Source organism: Ipomoea triloba, chromosome 5, assembly GCF_003576645.1.
Source record: "Ipomoea triloba cultivar NCNSP0323 chromosome 5, ASM357664v1".
Classification (NCBI taxonomy): domain Eukaryota; kingdom Viridiplantae; phylum Streptophyta; class Magnoliopsida; order Solanales; family Convolvulaceae; genus Ipomoea; species Ipomoea triloba.
In genome coordinates, this window is record NC_044920.1 from 1,052,152 (window position 1) to 1,073,367 (window position 21,216).

The 21,216-nt window shown below is 34.9% G+C and overlaps 2 protein-coding genes and 1 long non-coding RNA gene across 3 annotated transcripts; 2 read left to right on the plus strand and 1 right to left on the minus strand.

Annotated features, from left to right (window-relative positions):
* The first annotated feature begins 987 nt into the window (after window positions 1-987).
* Window positions 988-2,026, plus strand: LOC116019433. Its single transcript, XR_004098718.1, has 2 exons — window positions 988-1,097; window positions 1,595-2,026. It is a non-coding gene; the product is annotated as an uncharacterized LOC116019433 (long non-coding RNA).
* Window positions 2,027-10,357: 8,331 nt separating this feature from the next.
* On the plus strand, window positions 10,358-15,496 carry LOC116019458 (myb family transcription factor PHL7-like). Its single transcript, XM_031259667.1, has 7 exons — window positions 10,358-10,506; window positions 13,433-13,658; window positions 13,775-13,851; window positions 13,956-13,998; window positions 14,092-14,149; window positions 14,330-14,399; window positions 14,761-15,496. The coding sequence occupies exons 2-7, from the start codon at window positions 13,442-13,444 to the stop codon at window positions 15,265-15,267; spliced, it is 972 nt and encodes a 323-aa protein (XP_031115527.1). The 5' UTR covers window positions 10,358-10,506; window positions 13,433-13,441; the 3' UTR covers window positions 15,268-15,496.
* A 35-nt stretch (window positions 15,497-15,531) lies between these two features.
* On the minus strand, window positions 15,532-20,479 carry LOC116019457 (threonylcarbamoyladenosine tRNA methylthiotransferase). Its single transcript, XM_031259666.1, has 11 exons — window positions 20,238-20,479; window positions 20,083-20,121; window positions 19,682-19,773; window positions 19,179-19,428; window positions 18,971-19,090; window positions 18,801-18,876; window positions 18,350-18,558; window positions 18,087-18,195; window positions 17,401-17,493; window positions 16,354-16,514; window positions 15,532-16,225 (listed from the first exon to the last, which is right to left on the minus strand). The coding sequence occupies exons 1-11, from the start codon at window positions 20,427-20,429 to the stop codon at window positions 15,719-15,721; spliced, it is 1,848 nt and encodes a 615-aa protein (XP_031115526.1). The 5' UTR covers window positions 20,430-20,479; the 3' UTR covers window positions 15,532-15,718.
* Window positions 20,480-21,216: the final 737 nt, after the last annotated feature.

Here is a 21,216-nt window from a genome sequence, read left to right on the forward strand (position 1 = left end):
TCAAAAAAAAAAAAAAAAAAAAAAAAAAAGCTTCCTTGTGGGGCTCAATTCAAGGTCTCCATCAAAGCATATGCATTAGATTAAAAAAATTGTTGCCTAAAATTAGAAATTAGAACAAATGAAATCAATAGTTGAAAAGCAAACAAAGAAAATTAAACAAAGAGATAGCTTGTCAAATCATTCAAGTGGTTGATGGATATGCACACTTTAATAAAGTTTGAATTTGAAACTTAAGAATCCGTCATCACTATTATCTTGAAGACAGATGGAGGAGGTGAATCGAAGATGTGCCTCAACATGTCTACAATATGTCTCCAAATACTTGTACATTAATACTCACAATAAGGCCAAATTCAAATCTTCCTTTTTTTTTGGGTGCTATGCTAACCCTAGAAATTAGTAGAGGAAATACACATGTTTTAATAGCTATCATATATGGTTGTCTATATTGATGAAATAAAGGTAGCGTTTGATTGAGAACTTTTACTCCTCGTTATCAAATTTGATTCGTTCTAAACTAATGTGGCATTTAATTATTTATATTTATTTTTATTTCGTTTCTTGTTTACTATCAAATAAAAAAATTTCTTTTACTAACAAGTAATTCTAATTATTGTCAAAAACTTTGTAGTCAAGCGGCACCGGTGTACACTCCCATGTGGAAGGGAGTAGGTCCGAGCCTCAGTGGAGGCATCTGTTGACTCTTTGTGCTTCAGTAGGTTGAGAAAGTAGCTATGAACAGATACTACATTGTAATCGAGTCAGTAGAACTCAAAAAAAAAAAAAAGTAATTCTAATTATTATTAAATATTTGTTTATAATTACGACTTTGAATCTAATTTTTGAACCAATTGAGCCCGTTTTCTTAAATTCACATCTGAGAGGGGGGAAAAGTCTTCCAATTCGTATATATCTTCTTTTAATCACACGCAACTCTTTCATTTTTTTCCTATAAATAGGAACAAGTAGTTAGGCTAACATATTCAACAATACATACAAAAACTTCAATCCCATAAATTTACATTCAATCAAGGTCTAGAGAGCAAATATGGCCCCCGTTTGCAAAGTTGGTTTCTTCACGGTCCTCCTTGTGTGTGGTGCGTTACATCCTCAAAACTTTTAGATATAAATTTTTGTTGTTGAAAAAATCTGTTTAAGCGCCTCTAAATCATGGCGATTTCCCTCATAGGTGCCAGCTTAATGCCTAATTCGACCGCCTAGCGCCTAACTTGGCTGAGTTAACTCGTCCATTTGGGTCGAGTTAATCCGGTCGGCTCGGTCATACTAATTTTTTTCATTATATATATATATATATATACACTTCCACACACATGCATTGTTTTTTTAGTTAGCCGTATAGGCACCCGCCTAGGCTGTCTAGGCGCTCCTCGATTTGATGCCCGACTAGCGCTTAGCGCTGCAACCATGAGTGTTTTAATTACCCGTGTGATGCACGAAAAACATTATGTTATTATTAATTTAAATAAAAAAATATGTTAAAATGTACAATATGATAATATATAGTTGCAATAAAAGAGTCTTCCTTTTTCGTTTTATACATTCTTACATAAATGTACCTGTATGTATTTTATAGGTATTTTCCTATTGGGAAGCAATGTGGAGCTTGGAAATGCTCAGATTTGCACCCTGGAGTGCAATCTTAATGCAGCCTATATGATCTGCCCACCTAATGACAGGACTGAGCCCGATTGTATAAATTGTTGTCGAGCTACAAACAACGGTTGTCAACTCTTCGATTCCAATGATTCACCACTTTGCACTTAGACTATGTCTTTTGCGAGGTCGTATCACCTCAAATGTTTAAATCAAGTAATCTCAACGATAATAATAATAATAACGTCTCAATCATCAATGTAGATGGAATAAGATTGTAAGACTCTTTTGAATAACTATGTATGGGGTGAGACTACTAGTATAGTCTATTACCTTCATTGTAATCAAACCTCACCATTGTAGTGTGGTTTTGTTGTTGTTAAACGTGAATTGTTTGGGTTGTTATTACTTCTGTTTGAATTCGAGGAGGAATGCGCAAATGCTAAGTTTTAATTTGGCATCGCTTGTGCCCGGGTATGCAATGTTCATCGGCGTTCATGGAGGTGATCAATGATCCATTTTGCAATTTACGGTTACAAACCACAATATAATGGTCATATTAAACTTCCACCATAATTGGAAACATTAATAGAAAAACGTTAAAATATGACCTATAGATCTTGTCCACAAAAGACAAAATCTCTTGTCCTAAGGGTTTCTATATGTTGGCCCGATAGGATTGTGGAGAGACAAATCACATTGACTTAGCAGTTTATTATGTGGGAGGATCAGTGTTTGGTTCTCACAAGCACCCTTACAAGAGAGTGAAACTCTAGCATTACGGTTGTCAAGACTCAATCATATATGTTTATCTACAATTTACCACTCAGAAACAACTTGAACCACTCGTGTAGACACCAGATGTAGACAAAACCATCCACATAGTGATTCCCCAAGAGCATTTCTAAAATCCTAACTTACTATTGTTATCCCTAATTACTCTTTACAGCTATTTGGTTAGAGGGAATTAAAATTTTACTCTCACCTAATTTCGAAAGCAAACGAATTCATTCGTTTGATTGGAGGGAGTTGCTATTATGCAAAATTGCAATTCTGACATTTTCATAGAATTAGAATCTCATAGCTCTCCTGGTATTTCAATTCCGCATTGGTTGGGAAGAAAAAATGTCATTGAGACAAAATTACCCTTCTCTTTTCTAACCTTTAAAAAAAAAAACCTGGAGAGAAAATTACCCTTCTATGATATTTTTGGATGTATGCATTTAAAAAGATTAACATTTTATTATGATTAACTAAGTTGTATACTTTTATTTTTATAAAGTTTTTTGGATTTGAGCTTACATTACGATGCTTAACATTGCATGGTTAATTAGGTAAATTTGAGAGGTATTAGATATATTCTAGTAATGCAAGTTTATATCCAAATTGTCCAAATAACAACTGCATTGCATTATAACTTTGACACAAATTTACTTGTTATTTAAGATTAATAATGATGATGTGATAATAATAAGTGTGGCATTTTGATCTTTATAATTCTTATTTCTTTCCAATTTCCATTGATACTAAACACTGAAATTAAAATTCTCAGTAATTTTATTAACAGAGCTCTAAATTTTATTTGTTAATGTTCGTTTACCTTAATAAACGAATATAAACGAACGCTTACGGAACACGAACACAAGTAATTTGTCGAAGCTATCTGCTCGCTAATTACAAGTTTTATTCTTATATGTTGGACTCAAACTGTAATTATTATTGTATTGATGTATAGTATCTATTGGATCGAGAACTATAATTAGGCAGACAAAATCTAGCTTGCTAGCTTGTTTACACCGCAAATAAACGCATTAACAAATATATGTAACATTTAGGGTGTGTTTGGTTCGCACATGGGAATCGGAATCGGTATGGGTATCAAATACTTGGTAAAGGTAATGGGTTTTGGTGAAAGTATCTTGCATGTTTGGTAGTAGGGTGGAATGAAAATGATTATTAATAGTTAGGGAAGAAATGAGGAAGGGGAATGATACCCTTATTTTATTAGGGTATGAATTTTCCAATTAATGGGGTTCCAAACCCATAGTAATATTCTAAAAACCTTTCAACCAAACAATTACAATCACTTTAATACCCATACCTTATGCCTAAACCCACCAACCAAACACACCCTTCATGAATATGACCGTGATTGGTGAATTGAGTTGAGCTTCAATTGAACTGGTTCAATATGGAATTCTTTTGGGGTGAAGGGAAACCAATAGCCATAACTCGATGGTTTAGGTGTATTAAGAAAATTGCGTTTTTGTATAAAAGCTCGCAAACCACACAAATTTAAAAAGATAAATTACACTAGGAAGACCCTATACAACGTTGAAAAGAATCGGACTCTTGGCCTTCAAGTGCTTCATATTCATTAATTTGTTACTATAAAATACATTTAACAAAATTAAATAGGATGGACCCATGGAGTGTGAATAAGATAGTGCGGCTCTCTTCAAACATAACAGAAGTCTCTTTGTTTTGTTTTTTTTTTCTTTTTTAATAACGAAGGAAACCCGTAGCCCATAGTGAAAAGTGAATGTATTAACCTTGTGATGTTTGCCGGTAAAGAACCACAAAGAAATAAACTGACTTAAGTTGTCCAAATGTAGGTCTCATGTATTAAGCCTTAGAGACACTTATCTTTAAAATAAATATGATACTCCATGTTCAAAAAATGCTTCCTAGTGAAGTTCAATTCAAGGGTCAACCTCAAAACTTGAAAATTAATGGTTGAAAATCAAACAAATTAAAGAAAATTAAACAAAGAGGTAGCAGCTTGTTAGAGGGTCCAAGATGTGGTTGTGCACGTTTTGATAGCTACCACGTCCGATAGTCTATATTGATTAAGTAAATATAAAGTTTAATTTGACACATTATATCTTATTATCAAATTTGATTCTAATAATTAAATGTCATAATATAACAGTATAATTATTTTTTAAAGTGAAATAATATTATAGGGATAAACTGAGTAAGGTTAAGAAATTCTTGCCAAAATTAGAAATTAGAACAGATGTAAATCAACAATTGAAAACCAATCAAAGAAAATTAGACCATTCCCATTGACATATTTTCTAGGGTTTTGCATAGCTTCTGGGTGAAATGGAGGTGGATGAGAGAAGAGAGACGAGGAGTTTTGTTATATAATCAAAAAAGTCATTATTATTCTTATTTCCATCCCCTAACATTTGAATACAAAACAAGAAAAAAAAATTAAACAAAAATCCATCCTCAATGCATTCATCAATGTGGAATATGTGCGTGTGAAGCATGCCGAGAGCTTTTTCATTATACTTGCGTAGCAGTCAGCAGTCACCGTGTCTCGATGACGTGATGCTAGACTCGACTATCCATGTTGTCACCCAACAATGCAATTCCTTTTATTTACGAGAAAGTTTACAACCACTACATGAAGATGTGTTCCGGGTGAAGCTCACCTTGTGATCGTATCCTGCAAAGGACCACGAAGAGATAAATCTGCTTAGGTTGCCCATAGCTGATCAGATTAAACAAAAACAAAAAAAACAAAAACAAAAAAAAAAAAAAAAACAATCCTATATATGGAGAATTGAACTTAATTGAAACTTTGTGGTTACTAAACCAATTGTCTAATTAACCAACTTGGCTTAGGTTGTTCCCAACTTGATGTAATTCCCACCCTATATGTAAAAGGAAAATGATATATGGACAACAATGGAGTAAAAACTCCCATCAGGTGTTATGATTTTATTGATAGAAGAGAAAGAGAGAAATAAAAATTCTGAGCTATATATTCTTCTTTTTTTTTTTTGATGAATTAGAACAAGCCAGGTAAGCTGTGAATAAAAAATGAGGTAGAAATTGAAAGTACGTGTTGTTTGCCCAAATAGATATTGTCTAAATTAACGTTTCAATAAATAGGTGATCAAGTCTAGCTATTCAGTAAAACTGACACTAACTGTTAGTTCCCAAAAAAAACTCTTTGTACTTTAAAATTATGTTAATAATGAATTAGATTTTTCTCCTAACATGAGAACTACCCTGAAAATTAGGATTTTTTTCAAACTACATTAATTGTTCTGTATTAGAACTATTGTTTCAATAGGCCAACAATCAATTCATGTGTATTATTACTCTATGTAAAATCACAAACCTGTTTTCTATGGGAATTTCTAAAAACTTCTGCTTACTCTCAAAGGGCGAATAACATGCATGTATGTTTATAGTATAGGGGACCAAATACCATTACGAAAATTAAATAGGACCTATACTCCATATTTAAAAAAAAAAAATAAGTGTTGCCTAAAATTAGAATTTTGAACAAATGAAATCAATAGTTGAAAAGCAAACAAAGAGGTAGCTTGTAAAATATAATCGTTCAAGCCACTGGTGTATATACACACTTTAATAAAGTTTGAATTTCAAACTTAAGAAACCGTCACCACTATTATCTTGAAGATGGATGGAGGAGGTGAATCGAAAATGTGCCTCAACATGTCTACAGTACGTTCCCAAATACTTATACACTAATACTCACAATAAGGCCAAATTCATATCTTCCGTTTTTGGTCTAACCCTAAAAATTAGTAGAGGAAGTACACACGTTTTAATAACTACCGGATTATCTATATTAATGAAATAAATGTGGCGTTTGATTAAGAACTTTTACTCCTCATTATCATTTATCAAATTTGATTCTAATTAAACTAATGTGGCATTGTGGCCTTTAATTGTTTATTTTCATTTTGTTTCTTGTCAAATAAAAACATTACTTTTACTAACAAGTAATTCTAACTAATGTGGCATTGTGGCCTTTAATTGTTTATTTTCATTTTGTTTCTTGTCAAGTAAAAACATTACTTTTACTAACAAGTAATTCTAATTGTATCTAATATTTGAACCAATTGAGCTAGTTTTCTTTGAGAGGGGTGGGGGGGAGTCTTTCATTTTTTACCTATAAATACGAACAACTAGTTAGGCTAACATATTCAACAATACATACAGAAACATCAATCCCATAAATTTACATTCTTTGATCCAAAATCAAGGTCTAGAGAGCAAATATGGCCCCCGTTTGCAAAGTTGGTTTCTTCACCGTCCTCCTTGTGTGTGGTACGCATTGCATACTCAACACTTTATATATATATATATATACACACACACACACATATATATAAAAGATTACTTTTTGTGTAATCCCTACCAAGTTGGTCAAACTATTAGCTTAATAATCACAAAGTTTCAAGTTCAGCCCTTAATGAAAGTAGTACACTCTATTGGCTTTCTTAGTTTGAACTGGTGACCTCATTGTGATCCTTTGCCAACTAGGGTTACAAAGCAAACCTAACTAAGTCTCAAGTTGTTGGCTTGATAACCATAATGTTACAATGCAAGGTTGACTAATCGTAAGAGCACCTTTTGGTTTTCTTGCAAGGTTTGAGCCAATCAGCACTCGGGGACCTTATTGATTTGGTAATTACAAAGTTACAAGTTCAACCCCAAGTAAAAGTGACATATTAACCTTCTTGATTTGAGCCGATCAACCCTCTAAGGACCTTTTCTTATTAGGATTACGAGACGAACCCCGGATAATGAATACAAATTTCCTTCCCCAATTACTAAAAAAAAAAACCTTCTTTTTTATTTAATTTATAAATCCATTATATTATTACTTAACCTTAACCTTACCTTACATATATATTTGATAGGCATTGTTTTGTTGGGAAGCAATGTGGAATTAGCAAATGCTCAGACAGCTTGTCCGGCGGTTTGTGACCCTGAAGCAGCCTATATGATCTGCCCAACAAACATAAAGACTGAACCAGTCTGCACCAATTGTTGTGAAATTCAGAACACTGGTTGCCAGCTCTACCGTTCCGATGATTCACCCATTTGCACTTAAACCAAATAATCTCTACCATTATAATATAATGTCTGAATCATCATCATATATATATAGATGGAATAAGATTGTAAGACTTTGAAATAATTATGCATGCAATGGAGGTGAGGCTATTAGTATATAGTCTATTGCCTTCCTTGTAAGACAAGTAATTGTAGTTATTGTTGTATTGTGATGTTCCAACTAACCCCACCGTCGTAGTGTGGTTTTGTTATTGGTATAAAAAAAATATTGGTTTTATACTTTTATTGTGAAATGTATATGAATAAATAAGCATATCAAATTACGTTGATGAATTTTTGGTTTTTAATAGATTAAGCTCATCACAAGCTTGATATATAGTTTTGGACAAATTCAGCAATGAATAGTTAGTATTGATGTAATATTAGTGAACGGAACAACCTAGGCCATGGGCCCTTAAGTAACCATTGTTAGACTACAAATAGTGAATAAATATATTGGATGAATACCAGTCGTTATATCGTGAACCATGGTCACAAAGCTTTGTGAATCATGGTTCAAAAACGACATTGTTTCTTTATATAAAGAAACGGTTGCTGCTACATCTTAGCAGAACTCGTATTTTTGGCGTGTTAATTACAAAATGAAACTACAATATATCTAAAATGAAATTGTCTCACAGATTATTTTTTATATTATCAAATGAAACTGTAATTGAATTGAAATGAAACTGTAGTTGTGTTGAAATTAAACTGCAGTGTATATAAAATAAAATTGAATAACAGTTTCACATATTTGAGTGTATGTTGTCCAATGAAACTGTAGCTATATCAAAATGATACTGTTGTTGTGTTGTAATGAAACTATAGTGTATATAAAATGAAACTGAATAACAGTTTCACATATTTGAGTGTATAATGTCGAATGAAACTGTAGTTATATCAAAATGAAACTGTAGTTGTGTTGAAATGAAACTGCAGTGTATATAAAATGAAATTGAATAACAGTTTCACATATTTGAGTGTATATTGTCCAATAAAACTGTAGTTATATCAAAATGATATTGTAATTGTGTTGTAATGAAACTATAGTGTATGTAAAATGAAACTGAATAATAGTTTAACAGTGTCACATATTTGAGTGTATAATGTCGAATGAAACTGTAGTTATATTGAAATAAAATTGTAATTGTGTTGAAATGAAATTGCAGTGTATATAAAATGAAATTGAATACATTATACAAATAGAGCTACTCTACGCGGAACGGCGTAAATAGTATCATTTCTTTTCATTAAAAGAAACGGCACCCATTTTAAACCATGATCCAACGGTATAATTTGTTGATGAATACACGGCCAACCAGTTCAAGGTACTACTGGCCCAATTTAATAATCACACATTGCCTTTGGAAAAAAAAAAAAAAAAAAAAAAAAAAAAAAGGCCTTCTGTATAAAGCCCAATTAAATAAGGATTATCATTAACTAAGGCCCAAATTATCTATGGAATTGAAGGAATCCTTAACTAAGGCCCATATACAAGCCCAAATATATTATATATGCATTTGAAGGTATCAAAGCAAATTATAGTGTGAACCACTAATAAATATCTAATTTTAGTATATTAATAGTTCATTTTTAATGTACTAAAAATTCATTTTTTAGGTAATATGCTATGATGACTCTCATTTTATAACATATTTTCAACCCATTCTTGCACCAATTTTAGAATTATTATTTGGGTTTTAAGCTAAAAAATGTGTTTTATGCTCAAAGTAACACAAATACACTTATGAGGAAGGAAATGAAAAAAATGTGCAAAAGCCAAAAGTTGACAACTTTGGAACAAAAACACATAAAAAGGAGCATAAGAGCATTATCGAAGAAAACAACGCACAAAGGGCTAGAACTAAGAACACTGCTGCGTGAAGACAAGATCACGCACGAGCGATGGTACGCCTGTGCGCCACCTATGAATAAAGCTCAAGCGTGCCTTGTCTTCCGAACCGGCACTTCGCACATGTGCCTTGCCTGTCAACCGCACGGGCAGAGGCACGCCCGTTCGGTGCGTGAGCATTGTGCAATGAAACTTTGCAAGTTCTCTATAAATATATGTTTTTTCTCCTTTTGGCAAGAGAGAACCACCACAATAGCCATAACAGTAGAGAAAAGTGTTGTTTACGGTATTTTCTACTTTTGTAGTATTTCCTTTGTTCTAGTTTTGATATTACTGCATATTTTGGATTATTGTTGTGTTTATCTACTCTATCTTGTTGAATTCTAGTTTATTGAAGTTATTTTCATTTCTATTTGTCTCATACATTGTTGAATGATGACATTGATGAATGTTCTTGTGTTCTATGTTTATATTATGAGTGAGTAGAGTAGTTTAGTGGTTGCATAGTGGTGATTATTGTGTTTGAATGCCTATTTGATATTTATTTCATTCAAGCAGTCGAAACCCAACCTAGGGTTCTTGTTTTAGTGGTGACCTCATGCGTTTTTACTAAAATCTCCAACTATTGATAATCTGATGCATGATTGAAATCTCTTCACTTTTTACAAAGAAACTTACTCTCATTTGATCTGTCTACACACGATATGCAAGCTTAGCGGTTCCCTCCAAGTCCGCCATTTGTTAGGCGGGTTAAAAATCCAACCAATTTAACAGGGCATAAAGCTCATTTTAACGACTCTAGTACAAATAATTGGTTTACCTTAAAAAAAAAATTAATTGTTTGAGGTATCAATAACAAAGTTATAAAGGCACAATAACAGAAGTCAGAGCAGAGCACGGGCAGTACATATCTGACCGCGGGCAGTTTCAATTTCATAAGAAACATATGTTTATATCTCTCATTTTTATTAATTTCATTTTCTTCCCCTGAAATAAATAATTTCATAAATTCAAAAAAAATCACTGTCAAGTGAAACAGGAAGAAGAGAGAGAAAGTTGAAGAGAGAGAAAGTGGGAGATCTCATCGGCAACGACGAAGAAGAAGAAGAAGAAGAAGGAGAGGGAGCACTCTTCAACTTCTCCCAACCGCTGTAAGTGGAGAATTACCGCTTTACCCCTCGATTTCTCACTTCCAAACATCGTTTGCTAATTCCTCCGCTCCATTTATTTTTCCCCTGAATTTCTATGCCAAATTTTCATTTCCCAGCTTGACGTTAGTTATTTCGGTTGCCCTTCACCGTGGGAGCTTCAAAGTCTGTGCTTTATCAGCTTTTGTTACAATTTCTTGCAATTCTGTGCGTGATTATTTATTTTATTTTATTTATAATGTAAAGCTTGGTTTGCAGTGTCAGATTGTTATTTCTGCAGCTTTTAAGATACACATTAAAAGCATTGATGACTTTTTTTTTTTAGTTTTATTTCATTTGTATATTTCATATTTTTAGTGTTGTGCTTGAACCTTGGGTGAATTATGCAGTTGGGTTTCACATATAGAGGCCAATTTATGGTTTAGCTTTGTATGCTTGAAGGATATTTGGGAAAATTTGAAGATAGTTCAAGCTGTATCATGTGACTACAATCAATAATTTGGTACTGAGTAAAAGATAACTCTCAGTTGTTGGAGTGTTTTGCTCTAAGCACAAAATGCATTGGATTGTTATTATAGAAATGGTGTATGGATCTTAGTGAATGCACATAAGAGAAGGTGGGGCAGTGAAGAAATTTTTCTCTCGGTATTGGGGTGCAGGGCAATGTGTGATGAATGAGTTAAAGGAGGAAGCTGTCTGTCAAAAAAGTTCAACTTTTTTTCTTTTAATTAAGTGCTGCCACCGGGAAGCAGTTCTGGGTTATATTTCTTCGTTGACGGGCTAAATTGTGCTTAGCTTGTAATTAACGATGTGGTAACTTATAATTTGTCCCAAGAAAATATAATCTTCCATTGAGTCATTGACTTCTATAGTGCGATGTAATTGAAATGAAAGGGTGATTAGAAGGCTTTTGTTATTTGAGCAAAATAAGCGAACCAGTGTGGGTTGAACTCTTCTGATTATGGTATGAAGTTTATATGGTGACAGTTTGGTAAAGTTGATAACTTATATATGGAAATTAAATGCTCAGTTTTAAGAAGCCTGCTTAATTTTGTAGCTTCACTTGGTTTCAGCAATTACCTTTGCAAAGCATTTTTTTCCCATTTCGTTTACAAGCCTTTCAAAATTGAAATTCGAAACAACCATTTAATGTTCCTATGCCGAGGAAGCAGCTGTAATTGTAAGTTTTATTGATTCTATGTTTACTGTAAACTGTAAAGAACTGCCTTGGCTTGGAGTTGAACTCTTCTTGCAAAAAGATGTTAGTTTTGGCGGCATGTGAGGATTCAAAATTACACGTGCTTATGAAGAATGGATGAAGCTAAGATAGCAGAAAGTGTACTGTTAAAGTGTGGTTGGTATTTATCTGTTTTTGGGGGAAGAGGACTTAAGCTGAGGAGAGTTGTAGATAAACGTATGGAATAATGAGTATCAACAATTATCCGATAGTTATTAATGTCTTTGAACAAAGGCTTGACTCTTCAATTTCTATCAAGTACTGCTTAACTCTTTTTTAGAAGCATTAGTGCATGATACAGAGTATCTGTTGTATTTTCTGTCGAGTGTGAGAATTGTGGTTATGATTTAAACTTATTCAAAGAATTGGTGTGTAAATGGTAAAATGGATTTGATATAAGCTGTTTGGTTTTTCAAATATTAAAAAGGAATGAGGAAGAATGATGAGCACTTCATATTAAAATGTTGGGTTTATGCAGAATGTTTCAATGTAATCTGATGGTAGAAGGTAAGAATGTCTGTCAAGTTCAAGTCTGTATAAATGAACATATGCTTTGGTCAACAAAATGAAGGAAATTTTGAATAGAGTACTTCTGCTGTCTGTTATGTATTGGGCATGTTCATATTTAGGAGTTAATTAATTTCACTTGTAAATATTTTTTTAAGAGATATTTACTGAGATTTGACTTTGGTAGAAACAATAGGGAAGAATGGTCTCGTGGATGAAAAGCATCTCTTAAAGACTTGCTTCTAGAGGCAGGGTGGGGGTTACACTTCGATATTGAGTGTGCTTGTTCTGGGATCCTTTGATAGTTTGTTTTTAATTATTGGGTTTAGACATTACTTCGGTGTTTCTTAAGACTTCGGATGATACACTTTGGATCAAAAAAGTTTGATCAAGTCTAATAACTTTTTGGAAACTTCCTCGAATTGGATTCTTTCTATATCGAAGATATGTTTACGAAGTTGTTCCAATTTATTGATTGGCATTAACCCTAGATCCCTACCCCCAAAACAAAACTAACTACTTGAGCTTCATCATGAGCTATTTCCATGAAAACCCAACAAGGGTTCTCGCGGAACAGAACAAATGATGTCAAGCTAAAGCATCTTCATTCCTATATCAAATGGTGGATGTAACAATCCACAACGGATCGTGGCCTTCAAGTCGCACGTTGCTTTCTACCACATCATTTCAAATGAAGTTTTACCATAACATTCCTATAATTTTAATTTGGAACCAGTATGAACACAGAAGTGTACACTTTGGTGTTGAGTCTTAAAGCTAGATTGGCTCGATTTATCTCCTCATGGGCCTCAGTGCGGGTTCATGGGGTCTAGGATATAGTCCAGCAAGGCCGGGAAACCTGGGTCATCAAAAACAAAAAAAAAGGAATAGATTATCTAAATAGTCCAATATAAAAGATTAAAAGGTGACCTCGAATGGGGATAAGCTAAATTTTGATTTGTTTGAGAAAGTATTAAGGAGAAGAGGAGGTTGCATCTATTAGTCATGAATAATAGAAAGAAATGCTAATCAAGAATGAAAAGAACAGCTAAATATACTACAAGAGTTCATCAAAAGTCAAGTTCATTATGTAGTGGAAGCTTCATTTTAGTAGTTATTTTGCTAATGAAAACTTCATGTTAGTTAGTGTTTTAATGTTTAAAGAGGCTTATATCTTGCCTGCAGATTAATGAAATGTATCAACCAAACGGTGTTTCTAGTTCAAACTTAGTCCACAGCAATGCTATAGGCATTCAGCCATTAGAATCTGGTCCCAGCACAATGGATCCAATCAGTGGGGGTAATAACCTCAACAACAATCCAAGTCTCGCTTCAAAACAACGTCTCCGTTGGACAAATGAACTTCACGAGCGATTTGTTGATGCAGTGGCACAACTCGGTGGCCCAGATCGTAAGTTCCTTGAATTCTTATTTGTTCTTAGTCATATTGGTTTTTCCCACAGTCTTCTCGAAATTTATGAAGTATGCACAGTTTAAATTATTGCAATATTGGTTTTGATTGTTCAGGGGCTACACCGAAAGGTGTCTTGAGAGTCATGGGTGTGCAAGGGCTTACAATTTACCATGTAAAGAGCCATTTGCAGGTAGACAAGCAATAATTCTGATTTCTGCAAATATTCCGTTTAAGAAGCCTTCTTTCTGAATTTTTATGGTTTTGTAACTTCTATATATTTCTTTATTTATCCAGAAATATCGACTTGCCAAATACCTTCCTGATTCCTCTTCTGATGGTAGGTTGCTTACGTATTTAATACTGTATATTAGTAATTCTCATTTACAATTAAAAATAATTGAAAAAATTTCTTGTAATTTGTAATCACAAGGGAAAAAAGTTGACAAGAAAGAGTCGAGGGATATGATCTCAAATTTGGATGGCTCATCGTGAGTAGACGTTTTCTTTCTCCTTCCTTTATCTAGATCTGAATGCACTATATCTGAATTCCACTTCTATAGCCGTGGTGAACTGTAGATCTTCCTATGGTTTGAGACATCGTCCTATGATCTGTTTTCTTTATGATTTTTATATATTTAATGACAAAAATAGTCTCTTCTTGTTAACAGTGGAATGCAAATCACTGAGGCATTAAAGCTGCAGATGGAGGTGCAAAAGCGACTACACGAGCAACTAGAGGTTTGTTTTCTTGCGCATTTTAGCGTTGAATGAGATGCATAATCCCTTCCCAGATTTTCCCTTTCTGTCTCAGTATGTTATTGCATATATTCCCGCTATAGGAAATTAGCACGCAGGTTAATTCACGTTTGGCTGATTAATATTTGCACGTGTCTGACATCCATATCAAAAAATAATGAAAAGTCGTTTATTTTTACTCGTAACTTGTTCTCCTATAGGTCTTCGATTAGTTAGTTCTCCTTTTTCATGGATATGAGTCGTGGACCTGAGGATCATTGTACTCGTAACTAGTTTAGGTGGAAAGAGGCATTTTGGTGTCCTTAATCTGTAGCTCATGTAGACTTTACGTTGCGGCTTACAGGTTCAGCGCCAGCTACAACTGAGAATAGAAGCTCAAGGAAAGTATTTGAAGAAGATAATTGAAGAACAACAGCGACTGAGCGGGGTGCTTACGGAAGCCCCTGGAACCGGGGTCAATCCAGCGGCAGAATCTGATAACGGGACTAATCCATCAACTCCCGTGCCTACATCTGAGTCTCCTCACGGTGACAAGCACGCAAAGGAGTGTGCCCCAGCCAAGAGCCTTTCGCTCGATGAGTCATTCTCTTCTCATCACGAACCTCTCACCCCCGATTCTGGTGGCCACGAGACCTCTCAAATAGAATCCCCTACAGGCGAGAGGCCTTCCAAACTGCAGAAGCTAGATTCGGGCGCTGCACTCGCCCAACCCAATGTGATGCTCACTCACCCAATATTGGAATCAAGCTTGAGCCCCTCATACCAGCAGCCAGATACAGTTTTCCTGACAAGAGAGCATCTCAGCCATTCATCGGGACTATCTATCGGCAACGAAGACCAGAGGGAGTAAATCTGCAGTGGCAATATGTAGTGTTGTTGTTTAATGCCCTATGGCAGTGTAGCTTGTGTAACAGAACTTGAGTTCACCGCCACCTTCATCCCTGTAAAACACATGTATTTCCATTAGGCCACTGAAACCTCTTGGTTTAAAATGCAGTAGGTTTAATTTACTGTTACTGTTAAAACTGTATGTTTAAACACTTGTTTTATGCAGCATTGCAGCATAAGGCTTTTATTTAGTATGCTGGTTCTACCATAGATTCAAATAAAACAGTTCTAACAATGTGCATAAATTACAATTTGTCAAAACTCAACAGATACAAAATTGTTGCTTTTTGCAAGAATTGAAAAAAATAATAATAAAAATTCCAGCTTTGGCAAGAAACCTAGTAGTATGCTCTATAGTCCTGACTACTCTCTCAAACTTGAGTCTTTCAAAACAGTATACTGCAGACAAGGATTCAGTTGGATGACAAATTCATGAAGCCCAGAAACAATAATAGTGCTATTAATGTCAATAAACCGAAAACGATTCCACTTGATAACGTGACCGTAGCGTGACTGGTTGACACTCCTTGAATGTTCTTAGATTCATGTAGTACTGTCTCGGCCTCCTTTCTATGCAAATGGTTCTTCCGCTTCCTGAGCAACCACCCAATGAGGTTTGCGTTTTGTTTGTCGACTTGTCTCGAGTCGTTCTTTGGAACTGTAGTTTCAGTTTGACAGCAAGAAGTTGAGGCACAGGCACATGACTCTGGCTCTTTGGAACATGCACAGTTTTCATGTGAGTTGGTGCAAGGAGACCCTCTGGCTTTGTTTCTATCCCGGTTATTTTGGGTAAGGACCTCGATCACTTCTCCGAAAACTGACCATCTTCCTACTGATGTTATCTTTACGATAGCCGAGGATCCCAGCATGCTCCTAGGACCAACCACCAGCACCTGAATGTATCCCTTTGTGTGTCCCACCTAGACCAATGAGAGAGCATACAGATTTAGAAAGTCTAAACTGACAAATAAAAGCATCAAATGAAGAAAAATCCATGAGACTGCCCTGGCCAACTGATACAATAATACAATATGGAGTATAATCTTACCAAGTGAACTCCATCAGAAGCGATATCTGTAATCCATATCCTTTCAACTTTGCCCTCCATTCCAGTATATGGAGTAAACGACTCAAATACAGCAGTTAACTCACGACTTCGATTCTTCACCACATTACTAGGAACTTTCTTCATCCTTGCAGCAGGAGTTCCTGACACAGATTTACTAAGCTAAATGATGTTCTGGATAGTATAAAAAAGATAGACAAAACAAGCGCATAAATATAATCATAAACTATCCACACACACACAAAAAGTGCATAGAACATCATCCCAAATGTGATGTTTCAGCATCTACAAGGCCGACTCGGGCGAGTTAGGTGCCTAGGCGGTCGGCCGCCTAGAGGCTTATTCGCCTCGGCCTAGGGGCGCCTAGCGCCCAGGCGGCCGCCTAGGCCGATTTTTGCAATAGTGCTCTTATCCTTCAACTATCCTTTCTCAAGGATTAGCTCAATTGCTTTCTTCATTTTAAGAGAAAATCCAAATCTCTCCCCCACACTCTTCAAAAAGAAATAGCCATGGGCAATTCAAAATTTATGTTGGTCCAAAGACACTTCAACTTTTATTAAATGCGTAGTAGTAGAAAATGAAACTATTCGTCCAATACAAGTGCGCTACATACATAAATATATAAATACAAACACATTGATTGCTTAGTAGGAATAAGCTGGACTAAATTGATAGGGAATAAATCAGTCTACACTTTAACAACCCAGCTTCAGTGGAAGGTACAGATTTGATGGGTAGCAATACTGTGTCCCACTTAAATTTTCTTGCCATTCAATATGTCCTCTATTCTAATTTGAGATGCAAAGGCTCACCAACTTTCCATTTTCTTTGGGAATATTAAAGTCGTAGGTGAACTAACTTAACACTACCCAACTTTACATTAAAAAAATTACACCACTGTTTCTACTTTTCCATCATAAATAACTAAGTTTTTGCCCTTACATCTTCTCTTTATTTGTACTCATGCTCCATCAACCACAAATATTCAAATGAAAAAAGAAATAAAACTAGTAATCAAAAGCAACATACCAGGTCTGGGATAAAACTGTGATATATGAACTTGAGGAAGCTGATAATCCCTAACAAGGTTAACAGTCTGAGCAAAATCTTCATCAGTTTCACCTGAGAAGCCATAATGTTTCAACAAAAGTACTTTAATTCACAGAACCTTGGAAATTGAGTCAACAGGTAGGTAGAGAAACAATTCACCATAATGAATTTGTCATTTAACTACAATTACTTGGCATTCGGATTCTACATTTTTATAGATGCAATTCAATTGTGCATGGCTACTACTTTTCGCTTTTTTAAGAACTCATCATTATAGCATAAAAAGTTTCTTAACTCTAGAAAGTATTGATTAATGAAGAAGCCATAGGTTAGTTGATTAGCCATAAACTTGCTTCATTAGCATTTTGCTGCAAGAGGACCCAAAGGATTAAACTGCTTGGCTTGCAAAATGCATTGAATTTCAGAATATTTTTCAACATCTAGAGCTCCTATGGGTAAATTGATTTAGGTTTGAACAGCATTTGGAATCAATACAAATCCATGGGTAGCACATCAAGTTTATGGAAAATATGAATTGGACAATGACAGGCATAAATTGGATATTTTCAGTGCTGCAGCATTTTATATATATATATATATATATTTTGCATTGGAAGCCAATATAATACCAAAAATATAGAATACAGCAAGATTTTGTAACAGACCAGGAAATCCACATATTATATCTGTGGCAATCTGCATTCCAGGGACTAGTTCAGTTAATGTATCCACCACCTTCCTGAACTCTGCTACAGTGTATTCACGATTCATTGCCTATAAAAACAATAAATTATCAAATTGAAAAGGCCATAAGCAGAAGTTTTTTGGCAAACACCATATGAAGGACAAAGAAAGAGTGGTTGTAAGGAACATCAAAGAAAAACCAATAAGAGTTTGATGGAAAACATTTACACAATCTCAAACTTACACTCAAGACGGCATCACTTCCAGATTGAACGGGTACATGAAGAAAAGAGTAAACACACGGATGACGCAAAACATCAGCTATTTCCTTCAAGTGTTCAAGGATATAAGGAGGATTAGTCATCCCAATGCGAAGCATTGTGCTTCCATCTGAGGGAAGCCCAGAAACTATAGCATTTAACAGAATTGGAAGATTAACTCCAATATCACGACCTGCAAAATGGTTTAAGACAACAAATCATAAGTTTCATGCATTGTCCTTTTCACTAGATGGCTTTCCTTGCTTCTTGGATACTAGCCCATCTATCTACAATTTTATATATACATGTAAACACAATTACACAAACACATATTTTGGCAAAAACTAAAAATGTGAGTTCTCACAAACAAGAACCCTTTAATACAGTTAAGAGTGTGCTTGCACTTAATACAGAATAGTCCAAGAGAAGGTATACCATATGCCCCAGTGTCTTCACTACTCAACCAGATCTCCTTCACTCCATCAGCAACAACATTTTTGACCCGTCCCACCTAAAATGTTATATTTGCTTAGTGTAAATGCTAAAAAGGTCCCAAGCAACCATGACTCAACAGAATTCTATTTTGTGGGAGTAACTGAACTCACAAGACTTTCAACAGTGTAGCTTCCTAAATGACCACGGGCATGTTTTGTCTTGCAATATGTGCATGCACCTAAACATCCAACATTAATTGGAAGAATCTCAATGAACTCATTCTTCCTCACCTGTTGAGTGGTTAATGCAACTTTATCTTCAAGAATAAACTACATATATATATTAAAAATATAAAAGGGGGGTAATTGAATTTCACACCTTCGGCAGGTCAAGTGCTGGTAATGTTTTACGGGTTAGAAGGCGGACTTCATGACCTTTCAAAGTCTCTTCCACAACTTCTACCACACGGTCAATCTGCTGAACCCCAACTATACTAACGCCTTCCAGTTCTTTCAAATTGCGGCTTCCTTGAGGCACACACCCTGCCACAACCAGTGGCTTTTTTGCATTTCTCCCTCTAGTTAAAAGAGTATCCATGGCAGACTGACTAGGGGATTTAACTGTGCAGCTGCATCATATCATAGAAATCAAATGGAAAGAAATGTGAATAAAAATCATATATTAATATCAAATAACATTTCAAAGCTCACAGAGAATTTCATAAAGGCAGAAAGTAGCCACTACAAATTTATAGGCACATCTTTAAAATTTGGCCTGCAATACTGATATAGTACAGGGCGAGAGCAACTTTAAGAATTCCATACTTTTGCATCAGTCTTGAGCAGCAACTACATAAAAACTTCAAAAAGATAAAAACTCACGTGTTTATTAGCCACAGGTCTGCCTCATTGGGGTCATCAGTCAAAGCATAACCAAATGCAGAAAGCTGACCGGCCATATATTCCGAGTCACTCTGTCAGAGAAAGAATAATACAAAGGCAATCAAAATAAAAACTTGAAAGAAATTAAATATGTAGAGTTGAAATCACAGCAAATGAAAATGAACACATTTAAGAAAACGAATCAATCCAGAAAAATGGAAGATTTTTCTATAATCCGATTCTCGTTTGTAATTCATTGGGTTGAAACCAAAAATTTAAGCTAAAATTTCAAAAATCTGTGAAAAAGCAACATTTATAGTAGTGTGGATTCTAAAATTTTAGAATAAGCATCCATAACTACTCTATTCCTTTTCCTTTGTATGAAAGGATAAAATCTGTACCTGGTTATGCGAACAGCCGAATGTCTTTACATAAATTGTCTGCAATATACACACATACACACATATGAATCAGCTGCATAGAACAAATACGAACACAAAAACACACATATATATACATAAGTCTAAGCTCTAAGCTCTAAAAATAGGGTAAGAACCTCAGTGCCTGGGATTTTGGGGGTCTGATTGGCGGTACTCGGGGGTAAATCTTGGGGAAAGGTGGACTTCCGGAGACCACTCCTCTTCCGCTGCTTGGGATTGACTCCGACGACCGCCGCCGTTAGCGGCAGCCGGAAACCGGGCGGTGATCCTCCGCCGCTTCCTGCGAGCAAATCCTCAATGTCTTCCATCTCGCCTCGGCTATCGCATAGGGAGAACTTCCTTTCCCTTTTACGACTGAGTTACTAATTTTAAGCGCTTTAATTATTTATTTTTTGAGTTAATACCTGATATATTCCTTGACTATAGTGGTTTTACTCAATTTAGTCCTAAATGACTTTTTGTGCTCAATTTAGTCCTCGACTTTAATGATTTTACTCAATTTAGTCCTTTGTTAAAAATTCTGTTAGTGGACAATTAGAAATATGGTCCTAATAGTAATTTCTCGTCCTTCATCCCATTTAGGATGATTCCTTCTTCTTCCCCTTATTAAGATCCATGCAGAAATGTAAATTTTCGTAGCCAAATATTTATTTACTCTGTATTTATTTATTTAGGATTGAAGTTGATTTAGTGCGAAAATTTACATTTCTGCGTGGATCTTAATAAGGGGAAGAAGAAGGAATCATCCTAAATGGGATGGAGGATGAGAAATTACCATTAGGACCGTATTTATAACCGTTAACTAACAGAATTTTTAACAAAGGACTAAATTGGGTAAAACCATCAAAGTCGAGGACTATATTGAGCACAAAAAGTCATTTAAGACTAAATTGAGTAAAACCACTATAGTCGAGGACTATATTGGGTATTAACTCTTTATTTTTTTGTCACTAAGCCACAAGAGAAATAAACTTCTATGAAATATGTGTCCTAGGGCTTGCTTATTACATGAAAAAAAAAATGTGTTTTAGATGAAAAATGAAAGACATTTTTATAAATTTTTATATTTTATAAAAAAAGGTTGAAATTTTTGAA